This window comes from Pantherophis guttatus, chromosome 10 (assembly GCF_059756535.1).
Source record: "Pantherophis guttatus breed Tessera chromosome 10, ASM5975653v1, whole genome shotgun sequence".
NCBI classification, from domain to species: Eukaryota; Metazoa; Chordata; class Lepidosauria; order Squamata; family Colubridae; genus Pantherophis; species Pantherophis guttatus.
Genome location: NC_142072.1, coordinates 10,383,205 through 10,401,992, shown reverse-complemented (window position 1 = coordinate 10,401,992; position 18,788 = coordinate 10,383,205). Strand labels below are relative to the sequence as shown.

The 18,788-nt window shown below is 43.8% G+C and overlaps 1 protein-coding gene across 1 annotated transcript in view; it reads right to left on the bottom strand.

The window, feature by feature from the left end:
* Positions 1 to 17,509, bottom strand: part of LOC117669308 (synaptophysin-like protein 1) — a 28,237-nt gene extending 10,728 nt beyond the window's left edge. Inside the window, exons 1-3 of the mRNA XM_034423644.3 lie at positions 17,033 to 17,509; positions 2,974 to 3,092; positions 743 to 953 (exon numbers count right to left, since the gene is read on the bottom strand). Of these exons, the coding sequence (XP_034279535.1) occupies positions 743 to 953; positions 2,974 to 3,092; positions 17,033 to 17,101 (399 nt within the window). The 5' untranslated portion in view covers positions 17,102 to 17,509. The remainder of the gene's footprint in view (positions 1 to 742; positions 954 to 2,973; positions 3,093 to 17,032) is intronic.
* Between the last annotated feature and the right edge of the window lie 1,279 nt (positions 17,510 to 18,788).

Genomic DNA, 18,788 nt, shown 5'->3' with positions numbered 1-18,788 from the left:
AGAAGCCTTGTTCGCTTTTGAAAGCTTGTTGACAAAAAGAAGGGAGACTAATCCCGCCTTAAGCAAGAAAGCCAGCTGGGTGACTTTGGGCCAGTCCCTCTGTCTCAGTCCAATAAACCTCACAGGATTCTTGTGGGGAAAAATAGGAGAAGGGAGTATTATGTATGCCTTGACTGTTCATAAAAATAAATAATTTGGGATATAAATTAAAAATAAATAAATAAAAATAAAACAGTTACCTAGTTTGGGTAATGAAACCTCTGCAAGAAAACAAGCAAACTCAGAGGTCACCAAGGATCCTGACCCTTATGTCAACCCTGAGCTACAAATATTCTCCTTTATTAGTAAAAACAAAACAAAACTATACGCTCAATAAATTAATCTTAGGGATAAACGAGTCATGGGGTTTTTTTCCATCCATGAAATATGCACACCAGAGCCACAGTGGTGCAGTGGTTAGAGGGCAGTACTGCAGGCTACTTCTGCTAACTGCCGGCTGCCTGTAATTTGACAGTTCGAATCTCACCAGGCTCAAGGTTGACTCAGCCTTCCATCCTTCCGAGGTGGGTCAAATGAGGACCCAGATTGTTGGGGGCCATAGGCTGACTCTGTAAACCGCTTAGAGAGGGCTGTAAAAGCACTGTAAAGTGGTATATAAGTCTAAGTGCTATTGCTATACCCCCCCAGCCAATGCTATAAATAACAGAAAAACAATGTAAAAAGCCAAATCATGTTGACTTACAATCATGGGGAGTTTTCCAGCACCTCGATACAAGTGCATGTAACCGAGGTACAGAATTAAGGCTGCAATGCAGTACAGGAACACCAGAACTGCAAAAGTGACAAAGAACTCCGCTGAGGAGGAGAAATCTCCCACCAAGTAGCTGGGCTTGGGCCAAGTATTGTTGCAATTTACTCCTGAGCCCAGAGGTCCAAAGGAAATTTTGTTCAACCTGGTGACAAGAAGAAAAAGCTGACACTTACATGTCTTTGCCCATGCAAAAATATTGCAATTTATTTCAAACATTTTTTTTAATTAAGTATTATAAAATACAAAATACAAAAGTAAATAAAAGAACAATGAGGAGGGAAGGGAAAGGGGGAAGAGAAGCAAGGAAAGGTAGGGAAAAGAAAAGAAAAAGAAGCACTGACCTCCGACTCCCCCTGTTGCAGTAAAATAAGGCATTAGCATCAAATCACAGCTTTTTGTTTTTCCATAATAACATGAACAAGCCATTTCTATAAAGATCTATCAATCTAATCTATAAAACCCAAAGTCAAAAGTACATTCTTTTCCACATCAAGCACGAAATTTCAGAAATGGTTTCCATGTGGAAACAAAAGTACTTAATCAAAGTGGTCAGTTTAGCCATTCCACCAACTCCACCAACTTCTGCAATCATTCGTCCATGGTAGGTATCAAAGTGTCCTCCCATTTTTGTGCATACAATAGGTCTTACTGCTGTCAACATATATAGTAACAAAGCTCCAATTTTTTTCTCCAGTTCTTTTTCCATTAGTCCCAAAAGGAAAAATTCTGGTTGCAACTTACATACCGGTACTTACCTCAGAGATACAAAAGTGAGTATACAAGAGCAGGACTTGCAAAGTAATGGGTGTGTCATAATTTCAACATAATTTTGATTCGCTGGGAATGTCCACCTTTTTCTACCAGAATATATTCCCACAAAGAGGGAAGCTTCTTTGTCTCCAGCAATTTTTTGTACTGATCCAAGTTTCTTTAAGTGTTTTCAGATCAGGTGTGTTTTTATGCAGAAGATTTTATATTTAAATCTGAAAATACTTGGGCAGGACACAGATAGTCCTCAGGTTACAACAGCAGTTGGGACCAGGATTGCCGTCACTAAGAAATGCTGTCAGAAAGCACCACATCATGTGAATGCATCGCTTAGCCATGACAATCCTGGTTGCCATCGTAATCCCAAGATATGCAGCTCATTAAGCAGGAAATGATGGGAGTCCCAGGTAAGGAGCATCCACCGGCCGTTGGGGAGGGGGTGCTACAGGGGTGGGTGGGAGGCTTGCACAGGCCACTTGCAAACTGGAGGAGGCCAGGGGAAAGGATGGTGCTACAATACCGTTTGACCACAGTGAGGCCAGGGAAATAAATGGCATCATGCCATGTGAGTGCAGGGAGCCCAGGGAAATGGATGGCATAACACTACACAAATGCAGCAAAGTTTGGGGTCTTATCAAAGTGGCTTGTGACTTCCTGGCTTCCCAGGAAGCTTCCTGGCTGCTTATGGGAAGATGGCAGGGAAGGGATTAAAGGCGATCCTGTGATTGTAATGTACCGCAACCGTTGTTTAAGTGCCCAAATAATGGGGATGGTGTGACGGCCAAAACTTTGAAGACCGGTTGTTAAGGCCCTCTTGTTCAGCACTGTCACAACTTTGAGTGATCGCTGAACAAGTAGTTGGTAAGTGAGGACTCTCTGCATAGTACTCAGCCACTTGGGATCAAAAAGATTGGAAGCAATTCCCCCCCCCCCGATACCAAATGCTTTCCATATGCCAAATGCCACGAGGAAAAAGTGGCATTTGCTAAAAAGTGTTTGAAAATGGATGATGAAAGTTACACTTATTTTTGGGGGGGTTGTGCAACTGATTTTGAGAATTATTTCCAAGTATTCAGCTGCCACAGGATATTGTAACCATGTGTCTCCTGATTACTGTAACCTCTCCAACAAAAATATTTATGCGCTCATTTATCTGATTCAGATCCTGTCTTTCCACCAGGAACTCCAGATGGCTTAACCAAACCTCCAATTTTTCCCGAACAGCAACCACAGAAGGCAGATTGTGGGAAAGGGCAGGACTGGCCGAAGACCAGCTCTATCTCCATGTTGTTATCTTTAAAACTAACTGTCATCTTCCACAATCATTTTTCTTGATCACAGGCAGATACACCGAAGAACAAGCAACTGGATTTTAAAAAGCGGCATGCTCTCACCTGAAAGGATAGAAGAAATCCTGGCTCCAGGTGACATTTTCCTTACTTTTACAGGTGAGCAGTATAGATGTCTTCCCACTGTATCCACCACAGGTAGCGAAGGCAAAAATGGAGAATATCTATGAGAAATTGAGGGGGGGGGGAAAGTGACATGTTAATGATGTTTTCCAGAGACAGAGGCAAACTTCAGTTCTTTTGAAAGCTTGGTTAGAGACTCAACCCTTGAATCACACTTCAGAAGAGATATCTTAAGAATTTCAAGAGAGCAGCGAGTGGGTTCATACCTTGTATAGTTTGGCAAACTGATGAGGTTTGCACATGGTTAAGATATAAGCTCCAATGGCTGGATTCACCCCATCATTTATGCCTCCCCCCCAAAATAATATACAGTGGTACTTTGGTACTTATTGTTATTGGTTCTGGGAAGTATGATGAATACCCAAAACGATGAGCACCGAATAATTTTTTCTCATAAGGAATAATGTAATGAGTCACAAGGAGGCTGACACCGACAAGTTGTAGCTTGTGCGTTGAGTACCAAACAAACGATCAGTACTGAGACAAAAAATTTGGGTCAAAATGCATTAAGTACTAAATTTGATGTGTTTCAAAGCAGTGGAGTACCAAGGTGCCACTGTCTTGAAGTTTGAGGCAAAATATTAATGTTTGCAGCATGATGAGGAAGAAAGTAATGCTCAAATTGCGGAAGATGTTATCAAAAGCCCTTATCAAACCCAATACAATTGTAGTTCTATTTATGTTATCTATACCCCACCTGTATGATTTTTATAAACAACTCAAATGTGATAAATATATTCCTCCTCCTATTTTCCCCATAACGACAACCGTGTGAAATGCGTTGGGTTTGTAAGACACAGAGCATGGAGTCCCTATTACTGCTAAAAGAGACTTATCTTTTAGTCCAATTTATCTCCTAGGTCCGTGAAGGCGAACCTATGGCACACCCTCTCTGCCGCCACGCAAGCCGTCGCCCAGCTCAGCTCCACCCTGCAGGCGTGTGCGCCTCCTGCTGTCCAGCTGATTTTCAGGTCTCTGCCTCACATGTGCGAGGGCATGTGGGAGACATGCGCACATGGCGAGACCTGCATGCGCATGCGTGGAAACAGAGCGTGGTGGTCGCCCCCCCCCATGCAGCCCGTTTTGGGCCTGGCAGGCCTCCCTGCAGCCTCCTGGGACCAAAAACGGGCCACGGGGAGGGGTTGCCACACACACCCCCCACGGCCCGTTTTGGGCCTAGCAGGCCTCCCTGCAGCCTCCTGGGACCAAAAACGGGCCACGGGGAGGGGTTGCCACACACACACCCCACGGCCCATTTTGGGCCTGGCAGGCCTCCCTGCAGCCTCCTGGGACCCAAAAGGCTGCAAGGAGGCCTGCTAGGCTGAAAACAGGGCGAGGGGGATGTCACGTGCGCATGTGTGGGAGGTTGTGTGGGGGGGGGGGTCATACACGCATTGCATTGTGGGTGCAGGCACAAGTGCGTGCTGTCACGTGCACACACTTTCGGCACACAATGACAAAAAGGTTAGCCATCACCGTGCTAGGTTATGCGTCAGATGCGTCACGCCCATGCCCGCTTTAGCGAAAGGGGGAAAAAAGTCCTGATACGTCACGTGACAACACTATGACATCACGAGTTTGACACCCCTGTCCTAGGTTTTTCAGTGCTCTTAAGGACAGAGTCAAAACTACATGCCAGTTAAGGCAGGCCAAGCTACTCAGATTGACTGCAAACTATGTCATCTCTTCCACTATAAAGAGTAACACCCAGAAAATAGTCTCCTGTTGACGAAGGCTGTGCAAGTCCAAAAGAGGTCTTTGAAACACTTTTCATAGCAATTCTCTTCAAATGGCTAAAGCAGCCGTGTTTTCTTCCGGTGAGCTTGGGAGACGACATGGCTGCTTTAAATGACCAAAATGGCTTCATTGCACTTTTCCTTGGGTTCCAAATATAGTACGTTTATCCAAATATAAATTAGCCCTCGAGGCTAATTTAAAGCAGGCCGTTTTCCTTTTAAATTCGTGAGATTAGATCCAGAAGTTCCTGAAACACACATTTCATTCCTATAAAGAAAAGCCAAGGTTGCTATTTCAAGATCTTAGCCTGCCCCTTCCCTAAGTTATGATCGTGCTTAAAAGCCAGGAAACCTGTTGTGCAACATTTTACAACTTGCTTCAGCTATTGCTTTAGCGCAAAATCTTCCCTCCCCAAAAGGTTGCAGTTTGGAATTAAAACTGTGAAGGGCAACCAAAGAACAATGGAAAGTTGAATGAGTCAACCCAGGAACGGCTCATGATCTTGTATCTCCACTCGGGATGTGCTACGGATTAAAGGGAGAAGGTAAAGAGAAGGATTTTCCCCGCTGGCTCTGTTGATTTCCTTACAAGCTTCCTCTCTCCACCACAGGCTTGCACAATTATTACCCAATGTGAATAGAAGCACTGAAATCGAATACAACTAGCCACACCTTGGGCTGCAAAACTAGTGGAAAGACAAAAGGTCCATTTGGATGATCACACGTCAGAATAGCAAACCTAGAAATCTCCACGTACGGAGGCCTAAGGACCCACCCACGTTTTCTGTGAATAGCCCTGAAGTAAAGTAGAGTAGAGTAGAGTACGGTAGGGTAGGGTAGGGTAGAGTAGAGTAGAATAGAATTCTTTATTGGCCAAGTGTGATTGGAGACACAAGGAATTTGTCTTTGGTGCATAGGCTCTCAGTGTACATAAAGAAAAAATAAAATATATTCGCCAAGAATCATACGATACAACACTTAGTGATAGTCATAGGATACTAATAAGCAATCAGATCATACTAGCAAACAATAAAAACAATATAAGTCATAAAGATACAAGCAACATAGATATAGCCATAAGTGGGAAGAGATAGGTACTAGTAAGGATGAGAAGAATAGTAATATGGCCTTAGTAGTTAATTTGACAGTGTTGAAGGAATTATTTTTTTAGCAGAGTTGATGGCGTTTGGGAAAAAACTGTCCTTGTATCTTGTTGTTCTGGTGTGCAGAGCTCTATAGTGTCGTTTTGAGGGTAGAAGTCAAAACAATTTATGTCCAGGATGTGAGGGGTCTGTAGATATTTTCACAGTCCTCTTTTTGACTCGTGCAGTATACAAGTCCTCAATGGAAGGCAGGTTGGTACAATGGTTTTTTCTTCAGTTCTGCAGTTCTAAATAACATTAGAGGGACTTCTAAATCTACAGTTTCTAAAGGGAGTCCTCGACTTACAATTCATTTAGTGTCCGTTCAACGTTACAAACGGCATTGAAAAAAAGTGACGTTTTTCACTTACGACCATTGACCCACCCCCATGGTCACGTGATCCAAATTCAGAGTCTTGGTCACTGACTCGTATTTATGACGGTTGCAGTGTGCCAGGGTTATGCAATCCCTTTTTTGCGACCTTCCTACAAGAAAAGTCAATAGGGTAGCCCGATTCACTTAACAACCATGTTCCTAACTTAGCAGCTGCAGGGATTCACTTAACAACTGTGGCAAGAACGGGCGTAAAGCAGGACAAAATTCACTTAACCAATGTTTCGCTTAGCAAAAGAGATTTTGGGTTCAATTGTGGTTGCAGGTCAAGGATTACCTGTATATAAGAACTCACCTAAGCAAATATCTCCTGGTTTCATTCTTTCTGAAATCTTTCTCTTGAGAACAAAAGGCTTCAGAGCACAGGAGAAAATACAGAACTGATCTGCATCCCTGTTGCATCTGCCCCAGATCTATTTTAAAAATTTATTCTGGCATCCAATCAAAGACACTGTCATAAACTATTTTATGCTATTATTATTATTTTCATTTTTTAAATGTTATTCTCTCCTTGGAGTCATCCAGTGTAGCATACAAAAAGAAAATCATGTTTCTATAAATACTGTTTCCCCCCAAAATAAGACATCCCCTGATAATAAGCCCAATCGGGCTTTTGAGTGCATGCAATAAAATAAACCCTCCCTGAAAATAAGCCCTCCCTGCATGCACAGCCAGTCCCCGCCATTTCCTCTGGTTAGCGTTAGGGAGACAGAGCTGGAAATCAGGTAAGATGGCAAGAGGAGCCCCATCTTGCTCCACGCACCCCAAAATAATAAGACCTCCCTGAAAATAAGGCCAAGCGCTTATTTCGGGGTTCAAAATAATATAAGACAGGGTCTTATTTTCGGGAAAACATGGTAAATAAAATAAACAAAATGATGTATTATTTTTTTAAAAAGCCCAAGAATTAAAAGAAAAACAAAGTTCATTTTTAGAACAAGTCACAAGGGAGTCTGGTCCCCTAGTGTTCGGTGAATGTCTTTAGCTTCTGTTTAAAAGAAAACACAACCTTTGAAGAGGATAATTAATATTCCTTTCTTCCTCTATACTGCTCTCTGGGTTTATTTTCTTTGTCATCATTGTTCCTTTGTCTTGTGATATTTTGGGGGGGGGGTTGTCTCTGTTTTTAAAAAGGTTTTAACCATTGTAAACCACCCAGAGTCACTAAGAGTTGGGCAGCCTATCCATTTGACAAATTATTATTGACCTATATTTTGCTGGAACAAATCAACGACATGTACAGGTGTACCTCAAAAATGTTGTGGGTTTGGTTCCAGACCACTGCAATAAAGCAATATCACTATAAGGCGAGTCACATAAATGTTTTGGTTTCCCATTGGCCAAACAAGTTATATTTATATTATACTGTAGTCTATTAAGCGTGCAATAGCATTATGACTAAGCATAATGTACATACCTTAATTAAAATGCTTTATTGCTAAAAAATGCTAACCATCCAGAAGTCGTAATCTTTTTACTGGTGAAGGATCTTGTAAAAAAAACCCCAACCCACAATATTGATGAAGCGGCAATAAAGCAAGATATGTGAGTACCTGTCATAAGCTATGATTTACAAATCAAAATACTTGGGTTCAAAGAACCTGTTAAGGTTGCACTGGAGATTTATGCAATGTGTGAGTCCACCTTTATATAGCTGAAAATGTAAAGGAGTATAGGAATAACAGCTGCATCCATATCCATTCCTTTCTTTGGTATGCTTGGAATGCCAGATGTCAACTTCTATTTTATTGAAATCCTGAAGAATTTGGTTGTTTACCTTTGAGCTGTTCACCATGATGTATAGATCATGGTGGATATTCCTGCCAAATGTTTAGACAACATCAAACCACAGGTAGGCCTTGACTTACAACCATTCATTTAGGGACTATCCGAAGTTATAACAGCACTACAAGCAGTCCTCATACTTATGACCATTGCAGTATTCCCCATGGTCATGTGATCAAAATTTGGACGCTTGGCAACCAGCATGTATTTACAATTATTGCAAGGACACTGTCAAGAGCGGGAAATCAGGAAATCCAAGTAGTTCAAATGAATGTAAAGGTTTATTGCAAGCTTAAGTTTTCTACAAGAATCTGAGCTACTAACGGTCCAAGCAAATTGGTGATAGATAAGAGTCAAAGGAATTTAAGGTGGGCCGGACTTGTTGTGAATGCAAAGGGACTCGAGACTGATGACGCATTTGACTCCTCCTTCGGGCTCAGCCTGGCCATGTCCTACAGACCCATGGTCATGTCATCGCTATTTCTAACCTACCCAGCCAAGCAAAGCAATGGGGGAAGCCAGATTCACTTAACAGTTAAAGTGATTCACTTAACAATTATGGCCAAAAAAAAAAAAAGGTTGTAAAATTGGACATGACTTACTTCACAACCTCCTTGCTTAGCAATGGAAATTCTGGTCCCAATTGTGGTTATAAGTTGAGGACTACCTGTATTCAGAGTGGGGAAGTCAACTGTGATTGTGAAGAGCCAGAGAGGATCACCCAACAGCAAATTTCAGTTTAAGTGTAAAGCCAATGACGTTCAGGTGAGAACAAGGGATTGTGGGGTCTAACAAGCTAGGAAAATGATACTGGGGTCACAGTGGGCAGCTCAGTTAAGAAATCAGCTCAATGCAGTAGTTGTTAGAAGAAGCAAATTCCATATTAGGTATCATTAGGGAAGGGATTAAGAATAAAAATGCCAAGATAATGCTCTTACATTGTAGGATACACCCACAAATCTACAGTGCATACATAATCCTGAATAGCTTTCTTTGCCAAACCCTAAAAAACGAAGGAGGATAAAATACAACTGGGAAAAAGGGCAGCGGAGAGCAACCCAAATCACGCAAAACTCGAGCGCTTTCCGTTTCAGAAACGGTTAAAAATATTTTGTGACACTCAATCCATGTTGAGGTCTGCAAGGCTTCCAAATATCGGTTACCAAGCGAAGAATAACAACAGAGGGATTTGTTTCTCTCTCTCTCTCTCTCTCCATTGCCAGCAGCCAGAGGCCTCTGGCTGGTCAATTTGAGAGAAACGAAATGCTTGCCTGGAGGCCTCATCTAGCAAAATTATTCTTACATTACATTCTTGGAAACATCTTGCCCAACATTATCATGTGGGAGATGTTGTCATCTCAGAATCACCGATTTCCTTGGGTTTTCTTCTCCCAGGCATTTCTACGCTATGGGCTCTGCACACCAGAACAACCAGACACAAGGACAGTTTTTTCCCCGAATGCCATCACTCTGCTTAACAACTAATTCCCACAACACTGTCAAATTAACTACTAAGGCTGCATTACTATTCTTCTCATACTTACTAGTACCTATCTCTTCCCACTATATACTGTATCCATTTTGCTTGTATCTTTACAACTTATATTGTTTTTATTGTTTCCTAGTATGATTTGATTGCTTATTAGTATCCTATGACTATCACTAAGTGTTGTATCTTACGATTCTTGACGAATGTATTTTATTTTTATTTTTATGCACACTGAGAGCTTATGCACCAAAAAGAAATTCCATGTGTCTCCAATCACACTTGGCCAATAAAGAATTCAATTCTATTCTATTCTATTCTATTCTATTCTATTCTATTCTATTCTATTCTATTCTATTCTATTCTATTCTATTCTATTCTATTCTATTCTATTCTACCGAAGCAACGTCTTTTGAGCTTGCTCCTCAAACTTCCAAGTGCAGGTACAGAATCTGTGCGAGCTATCTATCTATCTGCCCAATTTATATGGCTGCCCGTCTGACCAAGAGATTCTGGGCCTGTGAGGTTGTGCCATCTGGTGCCCGGTGCAAGAAGTGGGTGTAGAGACATGGGTGTAGAGACTCTGAAATGATCCAGACCATCCAAGGAGGTAACTTGGAGGTGGCCAATATAACATTCTATTATTCTGTTCTGTTCTGTAAGTCTGAGTCAAGCTTGAGCTGGCCAGAATCGAAGGAATCGAACTCCTGGCAATGTGAGCAGTTAGCCTGCAATACTACAGTCTAACCACTGCACCATCGCAAATACATGACAAGACTCAGAAATAAAACGAATCCCACAATAAGTGCATTTTTGCCTGGTACTATCAACTGTTGATGCCAGGGTGGATAAAAATCAATGATTTTTTTTAAAAAATCAAAAAAATCAGATTTTTTTTATTTTTATCAAATTTATTTTAATAAAAAACTTTTGGGGTAAAAATCTATCGTAAGATAATTTTCTATTTAAGATACATAAATAATTTAGTTTATTCAGCATGAAATGGAGCTTAGTTATGTAGCACAAGGCTGTATATTCTGCAACACTGGGACTATCGGTGAGTCAAAGGTCAAAGGAGTAGCAGAGATGACAGTTGCTCTTAGAAATTATGATTTAAATCAAGTTGATTTAAATCAAATCCACCCTGGTTGATGCAGTTTATAATTTCAAGAGCAGAAGACCTGAAGTGTGAAAAAAAAATTGTGCTTTTCACCCGTGGAGCCCCAAATAACTGGGGGTCACCACCCATATCTAATCAGTTACACTGCAGGAGTGAAACAATACAAGCCCAGCTCAAACAAGCTTCCTGCTATGGAGTGACTTGTTTTTATGCACAGGATATTTGATGAAGAACAAAAACTCATAGAAATCAGAGTAAAAATGTGATCAAACCACTCTGTCTTCCATTTCCTGTTCAGTGTTTTTAATCCCCCCCCTACACTTAATAATAAACCAAAGGTCAGAACACTAACCCAATGTAAATCAATATTCATTAATTCATTCAATATCATGATTTAGAGCCGGTTTACTCTTGTGTTGGGCTCTAAATCGTGATACCGATTTAATGGACCGTGTATTCATCTAAAAATGTTTTAAGATCTTTCCCTGCCAAGATGCCAACCCTCCCTGGACAGGAAACATCTCCCACTTCTAATGTGCTTCTAATTAGGCGTCTCCCATTTCCACCCTTTGGCAAAAATACAGGCAAACTCTCACTTAGAAAGAAAAACTGAAAGCAACTTTCTCTAGCCAAGCTGTAGTTTAAATTCTCCTCATTATATATTATTATTATTAGTTCAATTTATATGCCGCCCTTCTCCGGAGACTCAGGGCGGCTTACAATGCACTTATAGCAATAGCTTTCATTCTTTTGTATATACCTGCTTATTAGGGCTTTTGCCCCCCCATAAGCAGTGTTTCTACAAAGTCAGCTTATTGCCCCCACAATCCGGGTCCTCAATTTACCTACCTCGGAGGGATGGAAGGCTGAGTCAACGTTGAGCCTGGTGAGATTTGAACTCGCACTAATTGCAGGCAACTGGCAGCTAAGTGCTACATAACAGCACTTAGTCCGCTGCACCACCAAGGCTCTTAATAGTTCTTCTTTACAACACAAGACAAAGCCTTGGATGCAAGCATCTGCCCCACATCTCTAGCCAGAACAATCCCTGATTCAACAATAACATCTGATTCACAGCCTACCTCTATACCAGGGGTGTCAAACTCAATTTCATTGAGGGCCACATCAGGGTTGTGTTTGAACTTGGGGGGCCGGGGTGGGTGTGGCCAGCTCAATGTCACTTGTGTCGGGGGTACCTATGGTGGTCTGAGTGCTCTGCCAGCGAAAATAGGCTCCCGAGCTCCATTTTTGACTGTGATGGCCTCTTGCAACCCTCTGCCAGCGAAAACAGAGCTTGGGAAGGCCACATGCAGACTTCCCAAACTCCGTTTTCGCTGGCTGGTCCTTCGCTGTTTCCAGGGCAGCCCCACGGGACAGATCTAAACACCCTGTGGGCCAGATCCAGCCTCCAGGTCTTCCGAGTTTGACACCACTGCTCTATACCTTTTCTAACCACGTACCCTCCAATTTATTGAAAAAGGCCATCCCCAGCATGACTTGGCCGTGGGAAATAAAGAAGGACCCTCATCATCCATGGTGAACTTCAGTTCTGATTATTATTCTCAGCCAGTTGAAAGTCGGCACCCACCAAAGGGGTTAGACTGCAATTCCCATTAACCCAGGGGTGGGTTCTAAATTTTTTTACTACCAGTTCTGTGGGCGTGGCTTATTTTGTGGGTGTGGATTGATGGTCATGTGACAATTCTTTAGGATATAGCAGAGGTACTGGTCTACCAGGCTTTTAACTGCTTGCAGAACTGAACCGGTCTACCCATTTGTTCTTGGAGCGTTCCGGTCTACCCATTTGTTCTTGGAGGCACCGGTCTACTCACTTGTTTTTGGAGGCACCGGTCTACTCATTTGTTTTTGGAGGCACCGGTCTACCCATTTGTTTTTCGAGCACACTGGTCTACCACCACACTGCCTTTTAACACTGATCAGCTGTAGGGCGGCCCTTTGAAGCCCCCGACAAGAGTTTAAACAGTTTTTTTCCTTCTAGCCGATCAGCTGGGACTCAGGAGGCAGCGAATAGACTGGGGGCGGGGCCAAATAAAAGGTAAGAATAACAGGGGGGCAGGAGAGCCCAGCTCCCGAACAAAGAGAACCGGTTCGGTGACGTCATATCATCACCGCTACCGGCTCGGCCGAACCGGGAGGAACCCACCACTGCATTTTTTTAAAAAATTTTGATTTATATGCCGCTCTTCTCCGGAGACTCAGGGCGGCTTACAATGCGTTAAGCATTAACCCCATTAACCCTATGAGATGGACCTGAAAGCGACCTGAATTCACATCACGGAGGACCGTGCTCAACATAAATCTAGGCATCTCAGGCTTCCCTAAGATAGCACTTAACGAATCACCGCTTACAATCCCTACCCTGCTCTGTTTGAAAGGCTTGTGAAATTAATATAATATTAAAAACAGAATCCCATCAAAGCCACGATCAACAATCAGATACTGTACTCAGGTATTTGGGCGTATGATGCTCTTACTCATGCTCAAATGCTTCTCTTGCAAACCTTATTTGTACAGCTTTCCAAAGATGCTGCAAGGACATGTTAGGTTTTGCTGCATCTGTTTGTTGTTTTTACCCAGCATTCGAACACGTTACTCCATCTACTTTTGTCTGAAGTGGTGTAGAGTTTCCTGCCTAAACAGGGGGTTGGACTAGAAGACCTCCAAGGTCCCTTCCAACTCTTGTTATTCTAAATTCTAAATACTTTTCTGGAAGACTCCAGGCAGAATTGATCATTTTGAGAGTTCTTTCTCATTAAAACAGCTTATCTGTAGGTAATCCTCGATTTACAACCACAATTAGGAATAGAATTTCTGTTGCTAAGCAAGGCGGTTATTAAGTGAGCCAACCCTGATTCTGCAACCTTTTTTTTTTGCCAGTTAAATGAATCAAGCAGTCATTAAGTGAATCTGGCACGGCATTGACTTTGCTTGTCGGAAGCCAGCTGGGAAAATCAGGAATAGCGATCACGACTCTGGTACCTTGCAGTCGTTCTAAATAAATGCCAATTGTCAAGCGCCTGAATTTTGATCATGTGACCGATCAGTCATAAATCCCTTTTTTTTCAGTGATTTCGAATAGTCGCTAAACGAACAGTTGTAAGACGAGGACTAACTGTACTACGAACGAAAATGCAGTGGAATGTTAAAGAACCTGATGATGTGAATTGTGCTCCATGAGAGATAACAATCCATTTTGCATTTAAGGTACTCCCAAATTCCCGACAAAGTAAACTCTGGGGATTTCATTAATATTCAAATGCTTTCTTTCCCAGAAATCAGACACTGGAAATGATTAAAAACAAACAAACATTAAACCAATCATCTTACCCCACAAATATCATCATCATCATCATCATCATTTCAGCCATTTTGTATCCACTGCAGGACGAAGGCCTCTTCTGCATGTTTCCAACCAATATGGTCCTGAGCTTTCTTTTGGCCAATTGGGCCCACAATATTTGCTGACCCCACAATATATTCTAAACCAGGGGTCTGCAACCTTAAACACTCAAAGAGCCATTTGGACCTGTTTCCCACAGAAAAGAAAACACCGGGAGCCACAAAACCCTTCCCATGCCTGACTATTTCTTGAGCGGCCACAAAACTAGCATATGTAGTTGAATTAAACGTTCTATTTCTTCTGAAACTTTTATTTTCTTGGATTTATCCATGGTTGGCCTACCAAGGGTTGAAAAGCTCAATAAATTGTGATGTTGTATCACATATTGGTGGCATATTTTGAGTGACAGGGAGCCGCAGGAGAGGGGCTCCAGAGCCACAGATTGCTGACCCCTGTTCTAAACCAATGGTTTTTTAAAAAAACTTGGCAACTTTAAGATGTCTGGATTTCAACTGCTTATTGGGGAATTCTGGGAGTTAAACTCCACACGTCTTAAAGTTTGCCAAGTTTGAAAAATCCTAGTCTAAACTGCTGCATGGAGTCCTTGGTACTCTATGAATCTAGATGTTTTCTAACAGACTTTTCATTACCCAGCTAGGCAACATCTCTAACCAGCTGTTACCTACAGTTTGTAATGAAACGTCATCAACACCCAAGCTCAGAGAGTTCAGGTAGTCTTCGACTTACAACAGTTCACTTAGTGACCTTTCAAAGTTACAACGGCACTGAAAAAAGTGACTTAGGACCATTTTTCACACTTATGACCGTTGCAGCGTCCTCTGTCCCCCCCCATGGGTCACGGGATTTACATTGGGATGCTTGACAACTGACTCACATTTATGACAGTTGCAGTGTCCTGGTATGTATGTGTGTGTGTGTGTTCACATGATCCCCTTTTGCGACCTTCCCACGAGCCAAGTCAGTGGGGAAGCCGGATTCACTTAACAACCCGTGTTCCTAATTTAAGAACCACAGCCATTCGCTTAAACCAGGGGTCAGCAATCTGCGGTTCTGGAGCCTCATGTGGCTCTTTCACCCCTCTGCTGCGGCTCCCTGTCACTCAAAACATGCATCACAACCGCCAATATGTTGTACCTGCCAGCACGCAATTTATTGAGCTTTTCAACCCCATAGGCCAAGCACGGATAAATCCAAGAAAATAAAAGTTTCAGAAGAAATAGAACATTTAATTCAATTACATATGCTAGTTTTGTGGCCGCTCAAGCAATAGTCAGGCATGGGAAGGGTTTTGTTGGCTCCCGGTGTTTTCTTTTCTGTGGGAAACCGGATCAAATGGCTCTTTGAGTGTTTAAGGTTGCAGATCCCTGGCTTAAACCAATGTGGTGAGAAACGTCGTCGAACAGGTCAAACTCACTTAAGAAATGGCTCACTTAAGACATTTTGGACTCCATTGCAGTTGTATGTTGAGGAGTGGCCTGTAGCAAGGACTCCACAATTCAGGCCCGAACTACAAATACTCTCTTTTCCGTTGTCTTAACTTGTTGCACCCTGCAGCCGAACCCGCCGGTCTTTTATCAATAAATCAGACTACGGTACAGAGGAAATACAAACAGCAGCCAGCATTCCCTTGAAAAGGGACACCATCTGGAAGCTGTAGAAACAGAGGTGCCATTTTGCTACTCTTCCCCAAGAATAAACTTACACAACAACTTCTTAGGGAAAGGCGCCCATTTCACTCCTCCACAACCCAGGGATCAGACACACAAACACACACCACACACACACACAGAGTCCTTTTTCCCCTTGCAAAAAAAACCCAACACAACCCTCTTCCCTAAAGATCCCATGTTAAGCTATTAACCCCAGATCGCTTATAAAACCCTCTCTGGATTCGATCAGACACACACACACACACACACGGTCCTTTTTTCCCTTGCAAAAAACCCAAACCAAAACACAACCCTCTTCGCTAAAGATCCCATGTTAAAGCTATTAACCCCCCCAGATCGCTTAGAAGCCTCTCTGGATTCCCTTCAAGCAACGTATCGGGCGCTTTGGATCCGGTATGGGATTCGAAGGGAATCCCTGGGAAAGAGGCCAGTCGTTGAAAGGGTAGGGGGGGGGAAAGGGGGGTGGTGGAAAAACCCAACCCCAACCGATTCAGGTAGCGGATCTGAAAGCGATCCTTTCGAATCGCGGGGGCAGATTCCACGGCTAGGCACGCGGGGGGAACACAGCGCAACTGTGCGACGGAGGGAAGGGGGGGGGAGAGAGAGAGAGGGAGAGGGAAAACTCCCAAAAATAGACCGCCGGAGGATTTTTAGGGTGTGGAAAAAGCCATAAGTTTCCTAGAAGGAATCCAAGCATTCAACTTTTGCAGCCCGGAGGCCACGCCTGTGTTTATAAATCCGGCGGGCGAATGGCGGAGTGTGTGTGTGTGTGTGAGGTGGGGAGAGAACAAGGGGAAGGAAAGGGTGGGAGATAAGGGGGGAAAAAATGCAGGCGGAGGCCCTGGACTGTGCAAGCAGGGCGGGAGAGAGGGAGGAAAAGTTCACCCGATCCTGGCTCGGGACAAGGGGTTGTTTGGGGGGGGGGCAAAGGAACCGGCTGCAACCCCCAAAAAACACCCTCAGGCAGCCGCGCGGTGAGGGGGGGGGGCGGGAAAGAAAGCAGTGGGGAAATCGCAGAGCCCGGATTGCACCGCGCGCGCTCGCTCGTGCCTTGCAATCGCGCGTGGCGTCGTCCCCCCCCCCGCAACCAGGTTTCCTCCTTTTCGCGTTCCGTTGTCGTTGCCTTCGGGTGGGAAGGGAGCGACGGGCCCTGCGCGGCATCCTGGCTCTGCGGTCCGCAGCCGCCCCCACACACCCCGGGGCTCTGCCGCCTGGGGCAGCGGGGGGCGGGGGAAGCGCCTCCCCGTCGCCCACCGCTCAACTTACCCATTGCAGGAATTTGATGAAGCCGAGCGGCTCCTTGGCGGGCCCCAGATCCAAACTAAACCCGGACATTTCCAAGCGGGGAGCGAGCGGAGCGCAAGGGAGGGCGTCTCTTTCGGTTTCTCGCTCCGGGAAGGCGGAGCGGGGCAGGGCGGGGGAGAAAGGGGGCGGTTACGGCCCTAAGGGGCCGCCGGCCTCCTACCTGATTCACCCGCTCCGGGCTGGCGGGATGTCGTGGCTGCTGGCGCTCCGCCCCGCGGCTGCAAGGCGTCGGCCGGCCCCGCCGCTGGTGACAGTCGCCCTTGGAACCGCGGGGGTGAAGCGCGCTCTGGCTGGCCCGACAGGCTCCGTCAGGCCAAGTCCTCCCTTCCTTCAGGGCCCGATGGATTTTCTGAGCGCTCCGCTGGCCCCTGTTTTGGTGGGTCGGCCCTCTCAGCCTCTGAGGGCGGAAAAACAACCTTTTCCTTGGCTTGGTGGGCTGGCTGTGATCCCTTCATTTGCCTAACCCAGAGGTCAGCAATCTGCAGCTCTGGAGCCGCATGTGGCTCTTTTACCCCTCTGCTGCGGCTCCCTGTCACTCAAAATATGCCGCCAATATGTGATTTTTTTTTTTAATTTGATTTATATGCCGCCCTTCTCCGGAGACTCAGGGCGGCTTACAATGCGTTAAGCAATAGCCTTCATCCTTTTGTATATTTATACAAAGTCAGTTTATTGCCCCCACAAACTGGGTCCTCAATTTACCTAACTTAGAAAGGATGGAAGGCTGAGTCAACCTTGAGCCTTGGAGAGATTCGAACCAGCAGAAATTGCAGGCAGCTGTGTTAATTACAGGGTGCACTAAACCCCTGTACTATCAAGGCTCTTATTATTTATTTATTTATTTTTTATTATGTGATACCCGGAGGCGCGCTATTTATTGAGCTTTTCGACCCTGATAGGCCAACCACGAATAAATCCAAGAAAAGAAAAGTTTCGGAAGAAAACAGAACGTTTAATTCAACTACATATGCTAGTTTTGTGGCTGCTCAAGAAATAGTCAGGCACTGGAAGGGTTTTGTGGCTCCCGGTGTTTTTTCTGTGGGAAACGGGTCCAAATAGCTCTTTGAGTGTTTAAGGTTGCAGAGCCCTGGCCTAACCTAACATTTTTCTTATTTGGGCCTTGTCAATTTGAGGGAATTCACTGGAGAAAGCAATTATATTTGAAAGCTGTCAAAGGAAACTAGGCCGTCAAAGAACTGGATGGGTGGACACCATCAAAGCTGACACCAGCCGGATTACTATGTTTAATATTACGATTGTATTCTTATTAGAACTTATGTTAAAAGGGAGAAGTGAATATATTTATCACATTCAATCTTAGTATGGTACAATCAGAGAATTAATGTTATGAACAGTAATGAATACTGTTGTAAATTTTGATTATCACTGCACAAAGATATTTGTATCCAGATGACACACTGTTTAATGGAAGATGGAATTATTATACTAAAAAAATATTTAAAAGTTATATATATATATATATATTAAAAAAAGCTGATACCAGTCAGAGCATAGAAAAACTCATAGAAGTAGGGCCAGATTGGAAGATGTGCTGACCCCAGTAGAATTGCCAAAGGTCGGACAAGACTAAACGGATAACATCAATATTGGCGGCTTTATAGAAGAGATTGGACAACTATTTGTCTGAAATGGTGTAGTAGAGTTTCCTGCTTGGGGGGGTTGGACTAGAAGACCTCCAAGGTCCCCTCCAACTCTG